At 40.3% G+C, this 27675-nt stretch overlaps 1 protein-coding gene across 2 annotated transcripts in view; it reads right to left on the minus strand.

Annotated features, from left to right (window-relative positions):
- Window positions 1–26666, minus strand: part of Carpa (Carbonic anhydrase-related protein A) — a 127570-nt gene extending 100904 nt beyond the window's left edge. For both annotated transcript variants that reach the window (XM_070303184.1, XM_070303182.1), the window contains exon 1: window positions 25429–26666. In XM_070303184.1, the coding sequence (XP_070159285.1) occupies window positions 25429–25483 (55 nt within the window). In that variant the 5' untranslated portion in view covers window positions 25484–26666. The remainder of the gene's footprint in view (window positions 1–25428) is intronic.
- Between the last annotated feature and the right edge of the window lie 1009 nt (window positions 26667–27675).

A 27675-nucleotide genomic window follows, 5' to 3' on the forward strand; every position in this document is an offset into this window, starting at 1 on the left:
AAAATTCCCTGATTTTTCAGGGATACTTTTATTAAAAATTCCAGGTAAAGGGAATATTTTAAAGATTGTTTGATGCAACTTTTTAAAATAAGATTTCTTATTATATGCATTTTCTAATGTTTTTTCCTTAGACAAAGGAATAACACAGAATGACTCAAGTTTCAAATGCTAGATTTGCAAATGTACTAAAAAAACCAAATTGAATAGTTTTCGTAAGATAAATATTTTTCACTTGCATAATATATTTTTATTTTTTTACCGCTAAAAATTACAATAAGCAATATATATACTGCATACTCAATATTCTGCGTACTGAATATATATAAACAGAGACAGATATATATTTATAATATATTTTAAACACATAATTCTCACTTGACTTGCCGAATGTTTACAATATAAGAGCACGATTAACGAAGAGAGAAATTTTTAAAAAAACTTTCCAATAATATTCCACGAGAAATTCCCTGATTTTTCCAGGTACAAGAGAAATCCCCGAGAATTCTAGGTCTTCTAGATTTTTTTTAGGGAGTAGATACCCAGAGTTTAATTTATTGTAACATTCTATATCGCCGCTTGAGCTCGCAGCGCGTCGATTCGTTACGGCGGTATTGCGCACACGGCAACGATTTACATTCTCGCGTCGTCTACGTACCGGGCGAATTTTATTTGGCGCGATAGCGCTTTCGGCGAGAGCTCTCCCAGCCTTATCCCGGCTCTCAAAAACATTTCGCACTTCCGGGAGTCTGCCCGAGGGCGGGGTGCTTGGATGCCTCGCGTACTTCGAGTCCCAGGAGGACGCCCGTACGAAAAGCGCGTTTGCATCGACATCATGCAACCCCCCGTTCCCCCTCCCCCCCTCTCCTCGCCCCTCTTTCCTGCACCGCACGATTCCCCCGGTATCGCCATCCCCTATATAATTTCGTAACGGCATGCTCGGCGTTTCGTGTTCCGCTTTCATTTCACGCGGCAGGAAGCGACGTGCACTCTCTGCGCAGCGCCACTCCGCTCCGACGCGCTTCCGACCGAGAGGAGATCAAATTCATCGCACTCGATTCTCACTCCTTCCCCTCCCCCCCTCCCCCCGCCCCCCTCTCCCCGCCATTCCTCGTCGATGCAACTTACAAATTCACGGTGTAAGCACGGAAAATCCGCACGTGAGTTTCAATACCGATACCTATTTACGTAAGCACGTTAACCTGCGGAATATCGATGATATAAAATTGCTCTCCCATTCACGGTGCTAAAATGAAAGAAATGACACAGGTACGAGTATTTGTTTATATAAATTTCAAATTTTGTCAAAAGCCTCTCTCGATATTTTCGGCGAAACTTTTGCGATCGCTATTTTTCTCGTTAAAACAGGAGATCAGAACATAAATAATAAAATATAATATATATATAAAAAAGAGAAAGAGAAAGAGAAATATGAACACACACACACATTCTTGTTTTTGAAATAATATTTTTTGAACTTTAGATCTAATATTCTGCGTAGTAACATGAAGTTTTGGTAATTAGATTCGTAAACACATTTATTATGTACAGGCAAGTCGATCACCTTCGTAGCCTGCTCTTTGACTGGGTCTCGTCTTTCTAAGATGATGACGGAGATTCGTTTGTGGAATTCGCAACGTCGAGATGCTTCTGAAAATGCAATCTGCACCTCTATATATATATATATCTTCCACCGCAGCACGCTTCTCTTTGGTTCCCCCGTTAATAATACTAGATACTAATTTAAATTCCTTTGATCATTAGCCAACTTTGATTAAGGCAATATATTAGAAACAATGCGGAACGGGAAATTAATTTCATAATTAGCGTTCTTTCGCGCGCAATGTATTTCACTTGCTGTATGCTGTTTATTAACGACACAAAAGCATTATTATACGAGAGATTTCATGCTTTCTTGGCAACAGTAAACTATTGTATATATATTTTTTTTTAGCTCCTAATATATACACCTCTTGCTAAAACTCGCGATAAAAATGATTACGCAACAATTGGATTGTAAATTGAATATCATACGAAGAAGAGAATTGATCGTCCAGATATCAAGATCAACGGTAAAAAAAAATAAGAGCGTTCCATCTCACATTTTCTTTTTAAAACGATTCAAAAATATTCAGATCAATCATTATCAATTATGGTAGAGTTTGACGAATAACATTTGCGTGTGTGTGTGTGTGTGTGTGATTATTTGCAAACATTATCTCAAATTTCTTTTAAAATTCAGAGAGTTTTCGGTTCCATCTACATATGGAACATTTATATTTAGATTAGCCTGTGGTCCAGCTTGAACTTAAATCTCGCTGCGACCTCGGGCCAGAGTGTGTCCGAATGATAAGCGAGAACAGCTCGTTGCTGATAATGTTTACCGAAACTGTGCGACCTTAGGTGCGAATGTCATCTTTCCAGAATTCAGTCCGCCCGACTCGGAAGCCAGGCTTGATTATCAGTTAAGAGGGTGATTATGGACGCGCACATGGTACAGATGGTCATTAGGCTTGCCCCTTAATTAGCCAGGTAAGCCCCCGGATATTGGACTTGTACGTTATTGCGCATCGGTGTGAACGAGAGCGGAGAATAGTCGAAGATGCACGCGGAGAAGGGAGAGGAGAAAGGGAAAAGGGGGAGGGTTAGCCTAATTCGTACGTGCCGACTCGCAGGTGCGAACATACGAATTGTTTTCCAATGCAGAGCGACCTTAGCCGATGCTACCTCTCGTTCGCCTCCACGCTAGACGCACCCTCACGTCCGCACATACACACGTTGTTCCTGTATTCACCCTCGTGCATCGATCTACGAGGAAGACTTTTACGTTGCGCTCGAAGCAAGCAATTGCATTGACCACTTTAATAAATCAATAATTATGTCTCACTTTTATAGTCGCCCCTGTGTAAATTAATATTATAAATACTATATATATTATATATAAATCATTAAGTTATATTAAAAATATTTTTTCCAAGAATAAAATATATTAAAATAATATAACCATCCGACAAAATAACCTCCTTCTCATTATATGGCTTATTCACGGCTGATGATGCAAATTTATTTAAAAATAATATCCTTTAAATTATACGCACACATATAACGTCTTTATTCTTTTTTAATGCTCAGATATACTTGAGATTTGATTAAATAAAGATCTGAAGATTTTCATTCACAGAGAAAAGATGAAATAAATTTCTAAAGCTAGATAATTTACATAAATTGACCGCAAGTCCTTTGATTTAATTAAATATTTTCCAAGGATGCATACATACATACATACATATATTTGATCATCTTCGCGTCTAATTTTATTTCATGAATTTAATTTTTATGAAATGCTATTTAGCCAAATAAAAATCTGAAAACAGTCTCGCAAGAGTTAAACGTCATAAATAATTACTTTTTTATATGTCGTGAGAAAATTGATCTTTTTGTAATTATTGAGATAATTAAGGTTAATGTTCCGACCATCGGTCGCTATCTCGACCACGCGAGTGATGCGTAGCCGTTACTATCAACTCGGTGTAGCTAATCGACTCTGATGTGGTAGCTCGACCCGGCGAAGGGATAGCTATTTAGGGGCTTAACACCTCAGAGGGTGGTCGGCGGATGGTGGTGGTAGAGCATGGCTAGTAGAGGGAAAAGGGGGAGCTTGGTACCAGGCTTGTGCAACCACTGTGTCACCTTTATCAGCTTTATCACCTGCTGCAAATTGCCACCATTTGGATGCTAAACCTCGGGGTCTCACCTCACTGACGACTATTTGCAAGGATGGCGCGCGTAAGTGAGAGCATCGGTGAAATAGAAAGAGACCACTCATAAATGCTGGACAGAGCGAGAAAGCGGCGAACGGAAGAGTAGAACAGAGAAACGGGGAAGAGGAACGTGACGAAAAGAGAGTATCCTGAACGCACGTATATGCATGCTCCTCGGAAACACTTTAATCGGATTATTCGATGGTTTTAGAATCGATGGAAACGCTCTCGATTCGACAAGATTGAATTTCACCTCGAGAGTACAGCGTGCGCTCGTCTCTATTCGCGATATTTTATTTTAACATCACTGTGTACCCGGCCATTTTTTTATTGCATCCGCCTGCGATACGCGCAATAAAGATAAGCACTAACTGTAAGCGATCATCTCGAACCGTAATAAGTCTATAATAATAGTAAGCGCGAATTTGTCGAAGCAAAATGTATGTTATGCAAAAAAGAGAATTCCATATTGATAATACGCGACGATAAACACGATGAATTTTTATCCTCGTCGTTTCCCTTACTCGTGCTGATAAACTTTTCTGGCTAAGTAAGTGCATACGGGAGCGGAAGAAAGTAGGTCTTAGGTCTCACTTTGATGAAAAACTCTCGCCGACCGCGTGGAGTAAGGGAGCGTCTGTGCCAAACTTTGCACGGTTTCTTCTGTAAAATAGCTGTTACACGATGTATTCTGAATCTCCTTTACGCCTTCGCGTCTCGCTTTCCCTTATTTACCCGCCTATCCATCCATTTTGATTTCTCGCCCGCTCTCCTCGCGCTCTTCTCTCTCTCTCTTTCCCCCCTTTTTTCTCTTCCAGGGCACGTATTCCCTATGCACTTTCCTAAAACTGCACTCGTGTCCGCGTGTGGCAACTCTTTTTGTGGTAGTTTCTTTCTTTCTCTTTTCTCTTCCCTATACTTGTTGCTCCCCGCGGATTCACGCTCAAAGTGAACTTTTATCGTAAGCGTCCCCTTCGCCCCCTCTCCTTTTATTCCGTCCTCGACATCGACCCTCTACAAGTTACGCGCGTACATATACACATTGGGCGTGCATGCCCGTACAATACGCGTCGGCGTAATTCACATTCCGCGATAATGCAAACCGTACGATAAAGGGTCCCGCGTAATAAGCGTCAAGCGTAAACTCGATTTATCGAAATATCCCGCACGAAATGTGTTTCTCCGTTAAAATGCCACGTGAACGCACTTTCGCGACGTCATCATTGGAATGATATTATTGCAATTTAAATCTTCGTTATCGTTTTATAAATTAGCGCAAACATATATTCCTTATAATATATTTGACACAATTCACTTCTTCTCCTTTTTAGGAGTCGATAATGATAATTAATAATTAATATGCGAAAGATAAAAGAATTTTTATTTTCTATTAAACTAAAGTAATAGCTCAAACGTTTACGTCTTTGTCGGGATTTCGATAACTCTCGAATCGCGACAAGCCGGATGATCCGCGACAAGTTGAAAGGCAGAAGGTATTGAGAGGCCGCGAAAAAGATTCTTAGAGCTACGAGAAGCGAAAGAAGAATCAGTTGGCAGAGAACACGACAGTCGAAATTACGGAGCAAGACGAGAGTACGAAAGTTGATATGCGATAAATGAAACTCCGTTTCGAAATTGATAACAGGCGATAATTGAGAGCCATCCGTAAGCATGATGATATTATGACACGTAAGAATGTGTGCGTTTGATTTGTTCAAGTAGAATATTATATATTGAGAAATCAACTCGGTCTGACCCGGCTCGACTGTTTCTACTTACAGGAACCAGGACTTCAGTCCCTTTTCAGTCATTTATATTTATTTATTTTACTTCAAAGTAATGTTTTTACAATATAACAAACATACCCTCGCATTGTTAAAATTAAACATTCAAAAAGAGAGAGATAAGAAATCAAGTTCAAAGCTTATCATAAATTTCGCGATTGGAAACACCTTTGGTAATTCGTAGAAACTATACGTCTCTCGGGTCTTTCGGAGGATACACCAATTCAATAGCACTCGATGCCGAATAAAGTCTCCGATCTTCGAGACAAGAAAACGATATCCTTTCCGTTCGCGAGATTTAACCCACCTATTTTGCAAAGAGAAGGTAGTCTCTCGGATTCTAGAGAGAGTCTTTTACTTCGCACCACGGAAGGAGCGTCGAGGGAACGGCGGCGGGGTTGACGGGGATGAAGAGACCGCTCGAGCAAGAGGAAGAGGGCAAACTCGTCGGTAAGGAGGATGAGTGGGCCACTTCCTACTACGATAAGTTACGAAGGAGCCTCGCGGATGTTCGCGCCATTTGCGCCAACGAGATAATACCGAGCCGATAGACGATACCGGGTGGCGAGATACCGCTCGCCGGTTGGCTGCCACTGATGGACATGATCGTCTTATCTGAATGCGTACGATACGTCGCCCCTTCGCGATGTCATTGCCCTTCCTACAATTCCTTTTATAAAGGATGATCAAAACGATAGAATTTCGCTCTCCTTTTCCTTTGTATCATTGTAAATTACGAGATAAAATGACTAACAAACTTAATAAATTACTTATATAAATTTTATTGATAATTGTTGAGATAAGCTAGAAGGCATGTGATGAAGTACGTACTGTTATGTATGCTCAGACGATTACTTTTCTCAAAATTTACATATTCTCTTATCTAGGAGTTTCAAGATACATAAGCGCGAGTTTTATACATATTGAAATTCATTCGTACTATATTACAATTATTATCTCGCGAAAACCGATGGAATTCATTCGGCATGTACAGTTCCCTTCGCGTTCCTCGATATCTAACTTTTACAAAAATTAATGTAATCAATGAAGCTGCGAGTAACACAAAACCTATTTCTGGGGAATTATTATGCGAAGCGGATAAAAGCGGACGGAAGTTTCCCCGTTTTTTTCTCCCTCCCTCCCACCGCGCTCGACAATTCGCCGCGGAAGCAGAAATGGACGTTATTTCTCCGGCTTCATTATCCATGCCGTTGACATATTACATCGTTTTCTCTACTCGCGCAAGTCCAAAGTTCCCGTTCTTTAATAAAACCCGAAGTTACCCGACTGTTTTTTTCTTTCTTTTCTTTATCTCCCCCCGAGTGGAGGGAGCTTCGACCGAATCTCGATTCCCGCGGAAAATTCGAGCGATTGCGAGCGAGACTCGTGTTATCGCGCAATAACCGTGCTCGGTTTATCCACCGATGTGGGAATGCGCCATTGGGAAATTTTCCCAGGAAAGTCTTCCCGGGACAAAAAGGGAATTTTCGACCGAGTATTTTGTATGAGCGGAACAATTTTCGCGATATTTTTGCACAGAAAAATGGATACATTTTTCTTTAATTCAGCAAAATTTAATATAAAATTTCCTACCGTATATCTTTCCCTATACGTTGATATTTTTTAAAATATATTATTTATGATAAGAAAAACTACAATAAATCTTGAATGTAAACATTAAAGCACACAATTCGGATTAATAAAATTGAGAAACTGATTATATTATTATATTGCAGCATTTTTTTTCGATTTTACGTTTCAATGAAAAATCGATCGAATTTCCAAAAATAATGATAGGAAGACAGAAAAATTCTGTATACCGAAACGGTAGAATAAATCCTCTTCCCCTCTCCCTTTCTCCTAAAACGAGAACTATATAAAACAAATCGGTGATGCATTGCGATCGCTCGAGAGATTCTCGCCGGTGATCGCCAGAAGGGACGCAACCCCCTCGCCTTCGGCTCTATCCCTTTCCCTCCCCCCCCCCTCCCTCCAATCAACCCTCCCTTCACCCTTCCGATTTTTTCGGTCGAATTAATACGTTCGATGAGAGCTCCCGGGCGCGCCGACACGGTTTCAATTTGCGAACCGACTCAAACAGGTTTCCCCCGGGGGCGCGACCGCTATGCGTACACGCGATTTTTGTACGCGCGCACGCACATTCGCGCAAATGTTAGTCCACCTACGGGATAGGGGGCACTCACGCGCAATATCGAAGATATCCTCCTCACTCGCTCGCTCGTTCGTTCACCAAAACCCGTTCGTCTCCCGTTCATCCCGTCCTCCTAACGCTTTCCCCCTGTCTCTTTCTTTTTCGCTCCCCGTTTGGCGTACCGAGCCGTTTTCCCTCGTGCATGTTAACCCCCTCGAGCTCTCCCGTGGATTTATATATTTTTCTTTTTTTTCGCTGATTCGTTTTTTTTTTTTTATTTTTCCATCTCCACTCGCTTGACAGGCCCTTGACGCTATCTCTGTTGCTTGCAAACGCTCAGTCAACTTACCGAACGTTACTGATTTTCCTTCCCGACGCGTTCTACTTTAGCGATATATTCCATTCATCCCTTTCCCCCTGTCTCCTAGACTCACTTCCAAACGATCATTCTTAATTACCATTCACATCGTTGCACTTTTTTCTATTAGCCTATCCATTTGACGCCACTGAAAAATTTGAAAGCGCTATCGTATTTGGGAAACAGTTTGTCTATCAATTGTCACGTCGCATGGCGATACGACAAGATAGAAAGAGATCCATCGGAAATTAGCTCATTTGAACCGGCGTTCGTAAATATTTATACAAAATGTCGCTCACGTTTGCTGACGCGATATCAATCAAATTTTCTCCGGTCACACATCGTACTTAACAGATCATATATATTTTTTAGAACATCATATATAATACGAATTATTGAAAATTAAAAAATCTATACGCAGAGAAGAATACACACGAAACGAGCACAAAAGAAAAATAGGATAAATATATTAATGCACATCGCCAAGTTATAATACCATATACGTAAAATTATATTTTATTAGCAATGAAAAGAAATATGTAATACGCCAATGAAATTCAAACGAGGTAAAATTTGTAGTTGCAACTTCGTCCGACGACAATATGCGAAAAACTTTGACACGCTTAAAATAGAAAAAAATTCTTCTTATAATAAAATTTATAACTCATTAATCTTTTCGACGTTATACGATATTTTTTCATATCGCGAAAAAAATATTCACGCCATATAAAAATTTGATATATCTCATAGTTTTATAAAAAAAAAAATTATTCGATATGCCGAAAGCGTGAACCTGCCCAGGTGTGTCGGTCATGCGAATATTTTAGAAAATATTTAGACAATTCTAACAACAGTTATATTACGGGCTATATTTTTTACACACAGGTCGGCTATTTGCGTAGAATCTCCGATGGTCGACATTCGATTTTCAAAGCATGGCATTGTCGCAAGCTGAGAAACGACGTTTGTATTATTTCACTTGACGTCACAGTTTTGCAAGATTTTCGCGTATCATAGCGATTTTTTTTAAATATCGCTGTCTCTTTCTTAAGACCACTATACAGAAAAGATTGTTGTACGTCGAACAGCGTAACCAATGTTCATTTTTATCACGGTGTATTAAGGACGATTTGTTCCGCCGACGCAACACGACGTTCCCTCTTAAGCTGACCACCTTCCGAACCCTCGCCCTCCTCCTCCCCTTCCCCCTCCCCCCGCCCCTCCCCCCTTGGTACACTTTTTGTCGTTCGTTTTCACTTTGCCAGCACTATGCCATTACGACCGCAGCCCCACGATCTATTGCACGCGATCGTCTTTTCTGTTTCGTTTATTTTCTTCCGTCTTGCCATTACTCATAGACATCGTGCCGCATTTTTCATTTTAAAATAACGCGAAGCGTGTAATTCATACGTGGACGTTTGATAGTAACTAACGAAACGCAAGAGTCTCTTGTCACAAAAAAAAAATAGAAATCTTTCGAAGATAAATAATGTCTAAAAATAAATTTTCCTGCGCCTCGAAATATTTGCCGCTTTTGAAGAGCTCCCGTTTAGAAGCGATTCGCAAATATGTGATGGCAACGTAGAATGGAAGTATCTGTCAAAGCGAAAATCGCGCGAAATACGCGCTGTACTTAATGGATAATTAACATAATCAACGGGATCATTACGCTCTCACTACCGGCAATCGCGCGATTGTTATGTCATATGTTATCGTCCTGCTTCGGTAACACATGACGCAATAATTACGCTCTATTTTAATAGTTTGCGATTCACTAATTTAAACGGTCTCTCAACCAATCTCTGTTCAAATACAATAAATAGCAAGAATTCTTTAACGGAATAATAATGATTAAATGATATACAGGAGATAATTATTTCGATTAGATATATGAATAATTTCGCGATTATTTCACATCAATTAATTTTAGATTTGTCCAAACGAACTAATTTATCAAAATCGTAGATATAGTATAGAATAATCGAGGCATTGTTTGCTTTAACATCGTTGAATGTTAAAGTATACGAAAGATAAAAGAGAGGGTGAGCTACATATATTTCGAGCCTCTCTTTGCACAAAGTACACGAGTGTCTGTGTCGTTCGTACGTATTACCATACAAACCTGTAAAGGAACAACCAAACGCACGCACTGCGAGTGAAATATGTTCGTTTATATTTCATTCAAAGTGCGTGCGCTCGCTTGTTCCATTACACATTCATGCAATACCGTACACGGGCGAAAAACACTCGCGCGTTTCGTAAAAAGGGAGAGGAGCGACAATTGTTTTTGTTCCTCTTTTCCGACTTTTATGTACATCCTGCGCAGCAGATTTCGTTCCCGGCTATCTTTCTGAATTTTAATAAAATTGCACGCAGTAGTTATATCCCTTTCTATATATTAAAACCTCGTATACATTGTCGAAGAGATTTGTATTAAACGAATAAACAATACATATCTTTACATCTTTCGCGCTAAATATTTACTGACAGCTAACATTCCTCTCGTACCCTCCAACTTTCGTGATATTCTTACATTTATGCAACGAATCATCAAGCGAGAGAGAGAGAGAGAGAGAGATAGGGTTTTCAAGGAACATCATTTCCTCTCGCTTACTCAATTTCGACGAGATTGGTCACTCATAAAGAAAGCGACTCGACCAAACAGGGCGCAGATCTTTTAATAGACGAAATGTAATCCTAGCTCGCTTCGTGTCGCATCTATCGTATCTCCCCGTAATATTCTCCCTGCATCTTCGCGCGACGCCCCTTTACTTTCCGTCGGGTTCACGTCGAGGTGACCGATGCGCGTAGTTTACCCTCGCGATGAAACTCGTCCTTGGTCGGCCCACTTTGTCCGCCTTCGTTATTTCGCCGGGAAGAAGGCTTGAACGGGTGGAAAACGGCGCGACAACGCGAGGCACGTTTGCGAAGCGCCCATGCTGGTCTCATACCATTGTATACATCCGTCACGCTGCCTCTCGCGATTGTATGTAACATAAACGGATATTCTTGGAGTGTCCTCCGTGTGTAAGGTGTTGTAATGTATACGGTAAATGTAGACGCGTGTCGATATTTTTAGCAGAATTTTTGTTCTCCTTTTTTAAAAGAGGGAGAGAGAGAGAAAGAGAAATCCCCCCCAAATAATACACATGAGAAATATAAGATATATTTATAATTATATAAACAAAGCAAATTTTTTATAGAATTCTTTTATAAATTTTGTTTTTTATATATTATACATAATGTTTCATATATTAAATTAAAGGATAAAATAAATAAAGATACTGACGTGCGATGTCGTGGAAAAATGAGACGTTCGCGGAAGAAATAGTCATTCTTCAAATTTATCGAATACCTAAAAATATATATGAAAATATATGAAATATTATCTATCGTAAAAAACTGTATGAGACATTTAACTCGTCGCTTAAACAACATCGATAATCTGGAATGAAGGCATTTTCCAGACGCGCGATATCGTGGTAAAAATATTTTATAAATATTATTCATTATATTCCATCGCAGGTGACGAGCTTTTCGCTCCTGCTGTAAATCTCTATTCATTATACTTGCAATCGATAAAGCCTCTCGTGATAACGCGACGCAATGTGCAGCGCTTCTAGATCATATATGGAATTTAATCGCGCCACGTGATAATGTCATTCTCGCGAAAGGGTTGCATAGGTGTCACGTCAGATCCTGGAATAATGTATCATTGTACGAGAAATTATTATACGCGCTTTTTTAGAACCGTATATGAAAGTAATAAAAACTTATAAGCCTGCTTGAACAACTAATATTAGTCAGAGCATTTGCTATCACTTAAAAAAAAAATGGAAATATCAAAAAATTAAGCGTACTAATAAATTTATATTGGTTGTTGAACGTAGTCATATTCTTTAAAAAAAATAATAAACAATATTTCTTCTCTAATATCCGCTGTCGATACGTGTTCTCTTATAACTATCTGTCAATTTTTTTAAATAATCGACCCAAGTCTTTTTTAGGAAAATCTTTATAGAAAAGTTCAAAGGTTAACAAGGTTGTTTCAAAGTACATCGCTGAGAATACCTATTTGATTACGATAATGATGTATAATGTATTATGGATAATCCTTTGTCATTGTTAATATCTTTATCATAAAGCGCTCTTTAATTTGATACACTACAAAAGTGATATATTATTACTAATATCATTATTTGTAATATATTTTAACTGTAATTTTATTAGTAATTCGTACGCGTTTGCATATAATAATATTTATTATGTTTTGAAAATATATCAAGTGTCAATATAAAAATATCAAAATAATACATAAACTCGATATTTGTATATTATAATCTTTTCTCTCACTCTTTATTTCTTTTTATTCTCATAAAAGTATAACGAGTATCTTTCATAATAAATAATTCTTTATAATAAATATCCTCAAGCTTTCGTACAATATAATTAACACGACGCTTTTCATCAATTATAAAAAAAATATTTCTATCTCTCGTTCAATTGTTCTTTCTTCATCAAGTTGTTGAGAGAAAGGAGATGAGTGCGGTAAAAAGTTTGCATGTAATGATTCACCATTAGAGCATAATTAATCAATATAATTGTTGCGCGATCAGTAGAAACTTATGTATATAGTATTTCTTCCTGGCTATCGATTTACGCTCGTTATTTCGAGTCTCGTGTACATAATTCGTGGTCGACATTAACGGACAGCCCCAGACTATCTCTTGAAACGCCTGTACCACCTCACCTCGTCTACGTTTTGCTCCTCCCCCCCCCTCCCCCTGACCCTGCCCGCGCTATCCATCCCCCGTTTACCCCGTCGTAATTATATCTCGCCTCTCACGAAGCTCGACCGAGACTTCGTCGAGGATCCATAAATTTCTGGGAAGAATTCATGGCATCCTGCAGCAACGAATTCCCGAAATTTTCTCGCCAAAAATATTTCAGAAATTCGTCCTGTGTGTACGTTCGCTATCCTTCTACCTTACGACACCTAGTTGCTTTTTTACTCTCGTTCGTCTTTCTTTTTGAACCTCGCTACCAGTTTTTCGCCAAAAATATAAACACCAAGATACTATGAAAGAAAAGTATCCGTAAGAATTTCTTGAAATAAAGATCTACGTCTTGTTGTCAAAATCGCGTCACAAGCATTTCTTAATTTTTATCGCTCGCGCGTTTGCAAATCGTCATATACTTGTCTACGTTTCGCGATGCACTAGAGAATATCTAAAATAATATTATGGTAATTTTCTTTTTCTTAAGAAAATTAATAAATATTTGCAAATACAATTCTTCGCAACATTCGCTAGAATTCAACGCTCTAATCGGACAACGCAATCCATTTCCATTTCATTGAAACGCCACTGATCGAAATCTCGCCCCTAACATTTGCGAACTTGCCTGACTCTCTTGTGCACCGGTGAGTCTTCAATCATTGCACTCGCTCCCGTCCAACGGTATCAAGTAGAATTGCCCGACGTGCGAGTTTCCCTTTCCCATCCTTTGACCTCCCCCTTTCTCCTCCGCGCCCGCAAAATAAAGTCCGGATAACTCGGGATCGTGCACCGCCACGCCGTTCTCTTCCTCCCCTTCCCTCCCCCCAACCCCCTCCCGCCTAGAGATTCTCGTTCTTTGTTTTTCTATTACGCCACATTTACCCGGAAAAATAATGCCCGTGCACATTTCACCCGCGTTATCTGCTCGCCAGGTTGCCCTCAGCTCTCTCCTCACCCCCTGTCCCCGCATTTTGCCGTGTATTTCTCGAGTGAGAAGAAGGGGGAGGGGGGAAGGGGAAGGGGATGAAGGGAGCGACCGTTGCACCGAAAGCCTGCCAGCTGACGCGTCCTACGCTGACGTCGCTATCTGAATTGAAACGGATCCTCTTCTTAACGCGACCGTCCTGTTTCGCCCCCTCGCGTACTCCCCTCTTCGCGAATATATCTCCACTGTTTGCCATTTATCTCGTGGAGCCTTGTACAGAGCGCACCCATGATGACAAACGGACATGCGTGTACAGACGCGAGCGAAAAAAAATATACACTGTGATGGGAAAAAGTCGCGCTCTCTCTTTTTCAAGCATGGTTTCGTCGATCAGTCGATATTTATTTATTGTTCAGCAGCAATAGTAGTTGATGAAAGTAAGTCATAAGTAAGTGCAACATGTACGATATGTCTCTCAACATCTGCGATTCTGCGATGCGGCTAAGAATTATTTGCTAGATTTTTCCCAAATAAGATTTTGTACGAAATCCCTCTTAGGAAAGGATAATTAGAAGAGAACGCGATGACCGGCGATCTCAAATTCATATTTTAACGAGCGCTCGAAGCTGTTTAATGCGGATATCGAATAGGTCTTGTTTTAATCTCGTAGTCGATCGTTAAGGATAAAATATTCAAAGATGATTCGACGATAGAGATTAATGCTCCTCGCGCGGAAATATTCTTAGAGCAACATGAACCTTAATGGTCGCATACTTATAAAAATTGTTCCAGGATAATCTTATCCGGATATGATATCAATCTTAATGCTAGTATGCTATTTCGCGAATTATGCGTCAAAGAGAGTTACGGATCTACTTTAATTTTAACAAAAATCTAATGCGAGATTATAGTTTGTCGCCACTTTTCAATTCTTCGATATTAAAACTTTTGCCTCTCAATTTTTCATAGACTCCGCGTGGAATCAAATGGAACAGTCAAATCTTCTTATCTGATTCTTTGCACAATTGAATTTAACTTCGTCGAAGTTGCTTAAAATTTTTAATAATAAATGTTCATTTAGAATTCTCTCGTAAAAATTTCGATAAAGAAAGATTGATATTGCATTTATCGACAGAAACTGTTAAAAAATCTTATAGTAGTGTAAAAGAAAAAGGCGTAAAAATAGAATAAAATCCAAATGGCCGAAAATCATTCGCGGAACAATCGGTATAAATTGACACGTGACTCATTAAATCTCCCCTTACATCACGTACGCTGTGTCCTTTTCGGTGAAACGCTCGCAATTTATCTCAGTGAAAATGCGTAAAGCTTCTTCCCAAACAACAAACACTATCCTTGTTTAGCTCGTCTACGAGACATCATAAACAAACCTGAGAAAGTTGTTGCCGTGTAGTATGCAATGTATCTTCGAATAACATACAGACGAGCTTTATCGCACTCGACCCTAAGTCTTGATTTTCTGGAGGTCATAGATTTATTTAGTACACGCCAAATTGGCGGTAACATTACATTTTCGGTAGCTCTAATGTATTATAGCAGTTCAAGAAAAAAGACACAAAAAGAAAGTAATTTCCCACAATTTTCGTTACTCCTAGATACGATTCCGAACGGAATTATTATCGAAATTGTTCAATAAATTTTGAGTAATTTGTGGTTAAAGTTGCATAAAATGTCAAATACTATTTTAATATATTTTGACGTACAAGTAACATCTCAAAAATCTCGCAAAATTTCAAAGAATATCGCATATAAGAATATACATAATATATTTATCCAAAGATTAAATTAAATGTCATTAGTACAAGAGCAAAAAGTTGAGCAAGACTTATTTTAAGACAGGGACAATGTCCAATGTCAAGACTTTAAGAGAACAAATGCGAGAGGATCTCTGTGTAGAAGATGCAATGCCAGGGGGAGGGTTGACGAAGGGTCGAGAAAAGTGCAAAATTGGCAACTTGATGGAACTCGATGACGTCAGCGCCGGTTCGTTCCGATATGGAGGTAATGGGGCAAAATAAAATCCTCGGGAAAGGTTGGACGTTGTTAGCCGGCGGGGAGGGGAAGGAAGGGGAAAGAGGCGAGCGGATGGATGCATCCAGCTCCGCAATGGCAGTCACCGCGAAGACGATAGCCGATATTCATGAATCATCCGATCGCAATACCCGCGGGATCGCGTTTATTTAACACCCAAGTTTTCCCGATGTGACTCACCGCGACTCGCGAATGCATTTTCAATATATTGTTTTTTTTTTATTTTTATTTTTAATAAAAAAACTTATTTTATTTAATTATTTTTTATTCTCTAAATATATTTTCACGTAAAAAGAAGAAATATTACTATTGGCGATTATAAAGTTTAATCTTATGTTTAATCAATATGCAATATAAAAATTTTTAAAGAAAACTAGATCTTGGATTAGAGTTAAGAAATATTGCGACGTGAAGTGGAAGTAAGTTTCGTAGGTAGCCCCTGTGTTAGTAGTTTGCAACTTCCCGCCCGTTTATGCTTCTAGTCGAGGCAGCCGGAAAAATAGATAAACATAAAAAAAAAAACGTTTCTTACGTATGATTAAGACAAACATAGCCTCTGGTACAATTCGTGAAAAGCGTATTGTCTGCGAGGTCGCTCGTTGGAATTTATGCGCCAAAAATCCGCCCTCGCGGCCGACTAACAATAATGCGCGGGGACGCCATTTTCCGTCAGGGTAACAATAATCAACGGAGGGTTACGCCGGGGAAAGGCTGTTGAAAAGCAACGGTTGGAAGGGAGACGAGCGAGAACAAACGTCGCAAATTGAAACAAATGAGGACTTATATGCATCGCGGCACATTCCGCAGTTTTACTGCCGGCTCATTTCATCTCCGGCCAGTGTGCTTTTATTTCAGTTACGATGTTATTATGCTCTTCCGCCGTTATTGTCACTGCTTCTCGAAACGTCCTGTTTCGCAGCGAAAGAAAGCGGACACATCAGGGTCGATAGAACGCGCACCGAAGGAGCATGTCCAGGCAAGGCTGACCAGTTTCGTCCGTTACTACTGCGGCTCTCTCTAATAAAAGTTTAACGTGATCTACACGCGCCGGCGCGCGAAGTAACTTTAAACAAACTTTCGTCTGAATTCTCTGGGTCAATTTTCGATATCTTTTATTCCATAAACTAAAACTTTTTCATCTACCAATGTCGAATATTAATTATCTGGGTGTAGAGAGAAATTTGGTTTATATATTCCTATATTTTTACAATTACACGTAAATTAGACTTATTTCAGTGAAGATTAAATTTGTACAATACAATATTATGTCGACTCGATAAGTAAAATGAAAAATGTGAGATTATTATTGAATAATGAGAAACGTTATTCATTGTTCAAAATATAATTTTCAGCGATCTCGCAATACCGTGAAAATCCGTGAATATCTATTTGGAATCGTAGCTTTTCTTGGTTTCCTGGTGAATGGAGGAAAATCGGATTAAAGGATAAATCGTAAATCGGGTGACGTAAGATTAGCGATGACATTGGTAACAATAAGAGACGCGAAGACTCTACAATAAAATGTCGAGAGTTACATTATCGGCTCTTCTAGACAGTGAAAGAATTATTTCGATACCAACACGAACACGCGCACGAACGAACGCGCGGTAAAACTTTTCGTGCCTGTGAAGAATGATTTGCAATTTCAATCGTCGAAACTAAATATTGGGGGAATTTTCGCCTAATAGATCTTCGACATTTATTGCCCAAAGTTTCAAGTGATCGCCATCGATCCCACGGTAAATGTTTTTACACACGCAACCAGTTCCCATCGCGATTAATCGATTCAAAGTATACATATAGTTGCCCCGTGTACAAAATACTAGGGACGTCCGGTTACGTCAATTCAAACGTTTATAAGAGAAAGATAGAGAAACGCCATTCCGAAACGAAGCAAACATAAAATTCGTCTGAGGAATTGCACGCTATATACACGGTGACGCGCACCACATCGCCGCAATCTTTCAGTCACAGCGACTCGATTAATTTTCTCCCAGTTGGAAAAAAAGCCACTTTAACCGTTCCCTTGTCTCTCCTATAAAATTTCCGTTTGCGGAGACGCGACCCTTTCGAAATGACCGATTCGATTGATATCGGCTTACCGATTCCGACTGGCGGTCCATCGTTCCTCCTGGTCGATCCTAGCAAACAAGGAAAGTCGGATTCCGAGGGATCACATTCTCGACCAAGTCGTAACTTGGCTGAGAGTGTTAGATAGGTGTACTATCGGGTCGGCGATGCCAGTTGGGTTACTCGGCGAAAGGGATCGCCGAGCGAGAGATCGCCGCCGAGGCATAGCGGGAATAAAAGTAAGTATAGGAATAGATAGAGGGAACATTTCGAACCACTATCGCAGATGTGAACTTGCTATCGGCGTCGGATAGATATAGACGGCGCACGCCAACGTAATTCCGCACGATATGCATACGAGAAGAGGATGTAAACCTCCCCGTCATTGTTTCGCGAACTTTTCGGCGGGAAAAGTTGGCCGATACACGTCGCGATACAGCGCGACAATATCTTGTAAAAGTTACATGTATTCCGCCGGCGCGTCGGCTTCTTTTCGCGCGCTTCTCGAATTTTGGCTCGTCGTATTGTATCTCGAAACGACTTTCACGGTTGAAATGCAAGAATTATTCATTCGCCAGAGGCGGAGAATGCGCATCGCCGCCGAAGAATACGACGAGAATCGAAACTTATTTCCTTCTCCTTTCGTTCTTCACCGAAATATAATTTTATGACTTTTCTCACATATATTAAAGAAACGTATATATTTTTACTTCGCAGGAGAAGTAAGTTGCGCGATAGTTCAGATGAAAATAAAGATATCTAATCGTTTATCCTTAACATTTCATTATCCAATGACGCGTATGTGACGCAACAGAGAAATTTCACCTTTCGCTTTAAAAACGAATTTTACCCGCAACATGCAATTTTCTTTGCGTCTCGTCGAGTATCCGCGAGCTTTGCGAAATACAGTACAGGTTTCAAACATCTCCGGAAAGTAGTTTCTCTAACCGTAACAGAAATTAATTCAGTTTCGACTGCGCTCCTACGTATCCTACGTATTCGGTTATATATACGTATGTCCCGCTGATTTCTAACAAGCATGACTCTTTTGCGAGGAGACGGGGCACGTACGCCATGGAGTTTGTCAAAGTAATTCGAGCTTTCTTCGACACGCGATTCCAGTCACGTACGACCAAGCTCTCGTCTTTACCTCCTTGGATCCTTATTATCCTATATCCGCAGCCATAATCCCTGTCCTTCCGGGATGACCTCGGCCGAGCCGTGAAATCGTAATAACATTCGGATTTAACGTCCTAATCATCTCACGACAATCCTCGAGCGACGAGGATCCCAAATACGTACGAGCAATTTTTCATTGGCCACTTCACTCCTTCTCTCTCTCTCTCTTTCTCTTTTTTAAACCGCGAAGTCCGGAATAAAAATCGCCTCTTTTCACCGCCTTATTAACTTTCACATTTACTTTTACAACTATTTTCAGTTGCCGGCAAATGAAAATATCTGTGTCCCAGTTTGAATATAACGCGAGATATTTTATTTATTCCAACAGCAGGGAAACTCGAGATGCAAATTATTTTCCGACGTTTCTGTTGATAATATTTAAAACGGAGTATTATTAAACTTGTAAAATGATTTTCAGCGACATGTCGACCGAATTACTTTCGGATGCAAAGTAATATCGCGGTTTTCTTCATTCGATACCAACGTGACGTTCAAAAATTCAAGAGAGAAGAAAATTATGCGGTTCTCGCGTTTAGCGTAATGCACGAAATAAACAATAAACGCGCAACGCGGACACACGGTGTTCCGAAATAAACGCCAATTTTACAAAACGGACGAAATATTTTCCACGTTATTTGAAAATATTACGCGAAATTATTCAATCTTGCTAAACGGCTACCGTGTTTCGTGCGCTTTCATTGCCAAGGCTATAAACCGACCGTCGTGATTTAAATGTCGTGCGTCATGGAATGATTTACGTACAAAATGCGTCCCACAAATCTAAAACTTTCACTTTAATAGCACAGAATTATTAATTTATAAATATTCGTAGCGTTCGCCACATTATACATGGCGCGTAAAATCGGAGTTTCTAATTAAATCGTAAAAATACGCGGTATCTAAATCCGTCCATCAATACGATTAAAAAACATGTTTTCCGTTTTTTTATTTCGTCGCGACGATGCGGCGACAGCATTATCGATCACATACCCGCCTATATTTTATTCTTCGTAGAGAGAGAGAGAGAGAGAGAGAGAGAGAGAGAGAGAGAGAGAGAGAGAATAGGAAAAAAAGAAGAGCGACCGTGAAAATATAACCCGAGTGAATCTGGCAGTAAAGTAATTATTTCCTGACCTCTCACCTCCATCCGTTCCTTGGATTATGCTTTGAATAAACCATGGCGACGTTCGAATATACGCACCATCGCCGACGCCGCGGTAGTCCGGAAACTCTCTCTCGTTTGCGGATAAAAAAAAAAAAAAAAGAAGAAGAAGAAGAAGAAGAGAGAGAAAAACAGCATTTACGCGGTACTCGCGTATTTTTCAATTTGCGATATATACGCGCTTCCCTCGTCGCGGCTTAGCGCGCTTTTTCCCCAAAATCCCTTTCATTTTCGAGCGAGATCGGCCCAGCTGCCCGAATACGCTAACGAGAAAAAAAGAACGTTGCGTAAAGAATGGACATACGGATCGCTATACGAATTATATCTTGTTATAAATATATCTTTGATATATTATTTCTTTCCAATTCATGCTTTGCGATTAAAATAAGATCTCTCTTTGCAAATAAAAATCAGTGTAATTTTTTTCATCGCTTAAATTTTCATCAATCACAATTTTCACGAATCTCTATCAAAGAAGACTCGAGATTTCAAGACGAGAATTAGCACATCTCCTCGATACGCGTGCATCATGCATGTACACGAGTAAATAGTGCGAGTGCACTCGCGCATGCATCCTCTGTACCCGTAGGCGTCATCTTACCGCCGCATTTCTCGCAATACTCGTACATACGAAGCGTCGAGGATGCCTTTCGTGGAATATCCTCCTGCTCATAGTATGTCATGCGGAAAGACGTCCATGTTCGCGTCGTCGTCGTCAAGGCCGATACAACGCGCGAGTGCACACACGTCGTCGGTGTCGTAATTAATCAACCCCTTTCGCTTCGCGGCGTTTTTGTACGCTTAGGGAAAACGGAATAATAAGAGGAAGAGAGAGAGAGAGAGAGAGAGAGAGAGAGAGAGAGAGAGATCGTCTCTCGTCTGAATTATCCGCGTGTCTCAATTTGTCAGTCACCGTGTGTACATAATTTATAATTTCTGTCGGTCGGGGTGAGCCTCGTATTTTTCTCAAAACGCACGACCAACGCGCAATGCTGCTGATTTTGTTTCGCGTTTCCGCGTAATTACGCATACAGTGTTTTATCGTCGCTCTAAAGAATTTCCCGTGACGCGCAAAAATGCGTGAGAACGCCCAGAACACGGCGCACGCAACGCGCTTGCATGCGTGCCACTAATTCGTTAATAAATGGGAACGTGAGCTAAGGGCGTCACACACGCAGTTTATTCTCATGTGGCTCTCATGGCTTATCGTGCTACTATACCGCTCCGAGCTATTCATTTAATGATTAACTCGATGACTATGGCGTGACAGGTATTCCATGTCATTATCATTCTCATGTATCAATAATTAATCGGATGCAAATGCCACTCCCACATATGTGTTTAGCTTGACGATTAATATTCTCGAGCGGGTATGGGAAATCACCAGAGCAAATATCATGCATAATGTTTGTTTTTGTTTAATCTTATTTGCTTTAAAACGCGTAAAAGATCAATGAGGTTTGTCATAAAAGGATGAAATTATTTAATTTTAACTTTAACGAGCATTGAGTTGTCGCACTGATTTTTACTGTTGCAAATTTTCATATTCGAGTTTACCTAAAGTTATCAAATTAAACAAGATTAGTTTTTTTTTTTTCTTCTTCTTTCCAGAAAGGACTATCGCGATCTCTCACGGTCCTTTACGCATTCTGTACATATTGTCTGCGTAACATTTCTTAACAATATTCCTGTGCCGCGTGTGCGACCGCGTTCCCATATCCCAACGGAAGCACTTTCACCTGAATGTACGCTCGTAATCCGCCAAGTGGAAAAAAGCCATCGTAAAATTCACAGGTGGAATTCTCGCGCCGGGAGAGTCGCGACGAGCGGAGAATTCAAGTAAGTTTGCTCAAATTGCTCGTATCGTTTCCCGTCCCGCGTAATATCTATTATCGTTTTACTTTACATTTATGCCGCGATATAATTGAGTCAGTTATGTCTGTCTCGTTAGATTTTATCCGTTAATTCATCCAATAAGGTTCTAATATTACGCGCCGCAGCTGATTTGACATTAACTTTTCAACAATTATATTGCCGTTATAATACAACAGCAATTATTGATGGTTAATTTAAAGATCACGATTCATTTCGGATCTCTCTAAATTTTCCTTAATCATTCATAAAGATTCAACTTACGCGTTTACGTGTAATGTCTTATAACGCTTATAAATATGGACTGTTTTGTTCCAAGACAGTAGTTCGAGATATTTATTTCGTCTTTATCATCGCCTGAATAAGCTGTCGGTGATTTCGAACGAGTTGTTATTTCTGACATAACTCGAACTGTCAGCGTAACTCGAACTGTCAATCGTATCGACGCGCACGTGTCATCAACGACATCACCTACACATAGCAAGCTGTGTGATGCAGATGTTGCTGGCGCCGATAATTTTAGTCACAGCCAAGGATTGTAGCACGCAAATATTTGAAATCGTGACGTTGACAGACGCCTTAATGATAAGTTTACACGAAACCGTCAGCGTGTGGTGGAAAATTCAAGCGGCAAAAATTACGCTAATCATTTTTTAATAAGCGATTATCCTCATATCGCGTCATAATTCGCTTTATGTTACGCAACAACAACCCCTCATGTATACATAAATCTGACTCATTTCTACTGCAAAACCTACATAGTTCATATACTTTTATATTATGCAATGTATGCGATTCACGATTTATAATGGTGTAATGGCGTTAAGAGCGTTCAATTTCCAGATACATCTTCAAAATCCTTTTAAAATGAGGGCCCGATCGTCATCGAACCGAGCATTGTCTTCGAACGATAGTTGATTTCGTGCGATAGCCAATACGAGGAGGAGGACTAGATTTCCGGTGACGACGGATATAACGTGCAAGCTCTGTGCTTTTTATCGCTTGGAATCACGCTCGCGTAGCCTGCTGACGATGATTGGTTCGAATCCGACAATATCCGACAGTATCGTGCGGGATTCGAACGGGAATCAAATCGCGCGACTGAAATTTCGCCCCCGTTGTTCGTTTCTCACTTTCGCTGTACATAGGGTGCAAACGTATATTATAAAAAGCGTGTTGAAAAAAATAGTATAAAACAATATATAACCGTCTTAATTTTTTGTTTTTATATGCTATATATTGCAAGTTTCTTAAATATTTTTATCTTAAATTCTTTTAATTATGATATTTATTATCCTTGCCTTTTTCTTTAATTTCACACAACTACTTTTCGATAATAAAAGTTTCCTATTTTTCCAATATTTATCCAATCGCAGTCAATTCTTCCTTTAATTGCTCTCAATATCGTATATGGTACATATAGCGAGTATGCATTTCTGTCATTAATCACGATGCTCGATGCACACAGTTATGCGTTTTTATCTCAAATATTTGTGATATCGCGCGTAACGTCATAATTAATTAATTACAGGGATCTCAAGCAATGGCGGAAGCTCAAGGCGCGTGTCTTACACGTTAAATCAATCCACCAATACTCTTGTTACATATATCCAAAAAGCGCTTCTCCCCCTTTGCAAATATAAGAAATTAACTTTTTCGTGCAACAACATTCGCGCGCACACAAACCGCAGTCAACGCGCGCGTTGGGATTATATTAATTAATATGAACGCGGTCGCACAAACAGAAACACCGCCAGACTGTTTAAACCAGAATCTTTCGAGTAGAAAAAATATCATGATAAAATATATACGATATCCCAATGTCACCGAAACATTATGCATATTGTATTTGTCCAGAAAATCGCAAAGATTTTTTATCGTGCAATTATTTTCAATATTAATTTAATCTTAATTTTTCAAATTAAAAGATTTTGTCTTTAAAGTTACGATATTTCATTTAAAAAATTTGCTAAACACCAAACTCGTAACTTCGAGCGATTTAAAATATCGCCATTACAAGCGGACATTCCGCAGATACGCAGAAAACAAAAACAAGCCGCGAGTTTTTTCGCTCGTTACAAAAATTCTAAACAAATGATAGAAAAAGGGAACAGACAACTTAAATAAATATATACAATATATATATATATATATATATATGTGTGTATATGTAAGCGTGTAATTCGAAAACCGCTGAAAATGAAAATTATTATATATATCCGCGATCATATTTCAATTTATTCCTGCACAAAAGTAATACCATTCGCTCTACCCTCAGTGTAATTTTTTGTCATGTCCATCATTCGCGTTTCTGCCACCGATACGTTGAAACAGCGAAAATATCAGCGTCTTTTTTTTCTCGCAGTTCGTACAACGAGTGAGCTCCGTTAGCACGCGTTAACAACCTTAACCCGGTCCGGCTTTTTACCGCTTTTCTTCCCAACTCCTACCTTTTCTCTCTCTATCGCTCTCTTTCTTTTCGCATCCCTCTTTCATCCTTCGCGAAAACGTCCGTCTTTCTCCTTCGGTCTATCGTATTAAACCCGCCCGTGTGCTATCCGTCTCTCTCCGTCATTCTCCGATTTCAGCATATAGATTACGACCATCGGCACGCGCGTATGGCGTATGCCCATAAAAACCGGCCATGTATAAAACAGTCGTGTTCCCGCGTGCTCGACGAGCGAGCATTTTCGTCAGCTCTCTTTCTCCCGCGTCGTTCTTTTTCTGCAGAGTCCATACGTGTCGCCCGTCAACGCCGCGCCGCGCCATAAGGGGAAAAGCACACCGGAGGACAAGAAACATAAAGAATGATGGGTCTCAGCCGTTAGTTACGTTTCCGGAGCCGGGCGTAAAAGTTACACGCGAAATTCGAGTTAGCTTAAAAACTCCACGTTCCTCGACAAATGATTTTCTCGAAGCCTCAAAGTTTAGTTGTGTGTAGAAAAACAAGCTTCTTTTTTAATCTATCGCGGATTATCTTGCAAACTTATAATTAATATTACACTTTATTGATCTTTATCACATTTTCAATTAATCTTTACATTTATCCTTGATTTATCCCTTGATTATTTGATCGAAAGTATGGCAAGAAAGCGCCCTTTTTCCTAACATTTTCTTATTTATTTAAGAATTAATTATGTAAATATGTTCAATAATCATCAATGTTCCAAACAATTACATAATAAATAAATCACAGAAACGTTTCGGATAATTTTTCGATTAAAAATATGAAATTACGAAGAATCTTTGTATTGCTATAAAATTTTTCCTTTCTCGCACGCGAGAAGAAAAACTTGCAAAATTGAGGTGACCCCCTCCTAATGTTGTCGCGGGCTTACCGTTGACGACAGCGATGATACCGAGGACGCACAGCAGCAACGATCTCGCGCACATCTTAGCCGCTTCCCCTCGGAGGAGATCTTCCTCGACGAAAGAAAAGAAACAGGTAAATAAACAGGTGCGATCCTTACGTGCTTTTATCGAGCATCGTCCGATTAATGCGTTGAAATTGACCCCGCGTTTGATCAGTCACTCTGATCAATCAATCGATAACAAGTATCAAGACGTTCCTCGGCAATGCTACGTCCTTCATCATTGAATCTGAATGGCACCGAAAATATCTCGAGTCGGCATCGAGATGAGATCTGATTCACCCTTCTTCCTTCTCCTCCGATGACGATGTCTCAATTAGTAGATATCCGGAATCATAAAGAACTGTCAGATGGAAAAGCGAGTTACGACTGCGAAATAGCTGATCGTTAATTAGAACCGATCGCATTAATCGGCTCTTAATCACTGCAGCCCGAAAGTGGCTCGATCGAAATTCTATCTCGTCTGTCTAACTTGAGCTCTCCTAATAACCCCGAGGCTCGAGCTTCCGAGCTTTCTTCTTCTCGTTCTTCGCCTTTGACGCTCCTTTTAAGGTCTCTCGACTCTTCTCTCTTCTTCCTTCTCTTTCACTTCTCTGTTCCTTTTCCGACTGCTAGCCGTTGCTGTTTCGCCTTTGGCTTCCTTCTTTCCTTTAGCCTTGAGAGATAGTACTCTCCCCCGCCGTGAATCCTCGATCTGCCTGCTTGTTCTCGATGACGTCAGCTCGGCAAAAGCGACCTCGCGATTCCTCAATACGAGATCCGCTTGACGTAACTTACCGAAGTAAGTTGAAGTGCCTTCTAGCGTAACCAGACGTTCCTTCTATTCATCGAATAAGTCAAACTTTTATCTTTGATCAAACTTTTATCTTTGGTTCAATGCGAAAAGGATGCGAGGCTTCAACTTAATTATCTTTCTCTCTCTCTCTCTTTTTACTTTTTCTCAAAAAGTCACGACTTTTGTCTGGAGTTTAATGAAATAATCCCTTTACAGCCCCGTAAAGTAACTTATCATCTTATGCTTTGACGCAAATGAATCGCGCGAGTTGGCGAAAAGGAAACATCAGCCAATATATCACGATTCGTCGGAACCTCTCGCCGTGTAAAATTTCAGAACTTGCGAATAATGGCACCCTCGCCGCCAGGTGAGCTAGGATCGAACCTCGCGCGTGTTAACGCGTAACAATCGCGAGACGCTTCCGGCCACGGCGAGCTCGCGGCGCTTACTGAGCTTGCCGAAAAGCTCCTCGAGGAGCGTCCGCGAGATGAGAGCACGTTTCTCATCCCTACCCCCGAACGCGCGATTACGTTGCGCGCCGCGCGCGCTTATTGGCCGAGCATGCGCCCGAAAGCTCGTCGAGTAACGTGCGTGCACCCTTTTCCGCTCGGCGGACAAGAGAGGGTTCCCTACGCGGGGGAACGAAGGGGATCACCGAAAGCACCGCAATGCTTTTGGAGTACCGACTGCCGAGTAGTGTCGAAGCGCTGTTGAAACCGCCGGTAGTGGGGCGACAACGCGTTTAGAAAGAGACTGAAGGGGGATGGAGACGCGCGCGGCGCAGAAAGGACACACCGGGTACATGGCGCGCGCGTTTCGCGCCACTAGTCGCCCTCGCATACGCGTCGAGCTTGCGGCAAAAGTTATGACCTCAAAGGGGTCGTTAACGAGCGCCTGCCAAATTAGTATAACGGCGCGTTCTCCGGTCTATCCACTCCATTCGTCCCCCTGTCCCCCGCCCCCTCCGTTCCTTCCAAGCCCCCTTAACCCTCCTTCCTCCCACGACTACTACCCCCTCCCCTCCCGTGTCCTTTCTATCTATCTGCGCGCAACTATTTTTTAACCAGACTCGAAACGCGAGTATCATCCATCATCTGTCTATCGACTGATTCAAGGCAAATCGTACGCACATTGTCTATCGATTCATTATACGGCTCGTTCACTTTATGATTGATTACTATGATTATGGTTGCAAATTGGTAGATACCATCGTGAGATACGACGCGTTGCCCTTTTATTGAAGATTTTAGAAAAAAAGTTACTTTAACTTGGAAAAAAAAAAAACTTTCCGGAGTATATCCTGAAAATATTAACAAAAGTTTCACCCAATTATTCTGTACATTCTAATATACGTATATATTTGATTGTAATTTATAAAAAATATATCTAAACTCCGGTATATGTGTGATAGAATTGAAATTTATAATTTATAATTTAAC

Source organism: Polyergus mexicanus, unplaced genomic scaffold (genome assembly GCF_030449975.1).
Source record: "Polyergus mexicanus isolate NDT 795.1 unplaced genomic scaffold, iyPolMexi1.0 SCAF_10, whole genome shotgun sequence".
NCBI lineage: Eukaryota > Metazoa > Arthropoda > Insecta > Hymenoptera > Formicidae > Polyergus > Polyergus mexicanus.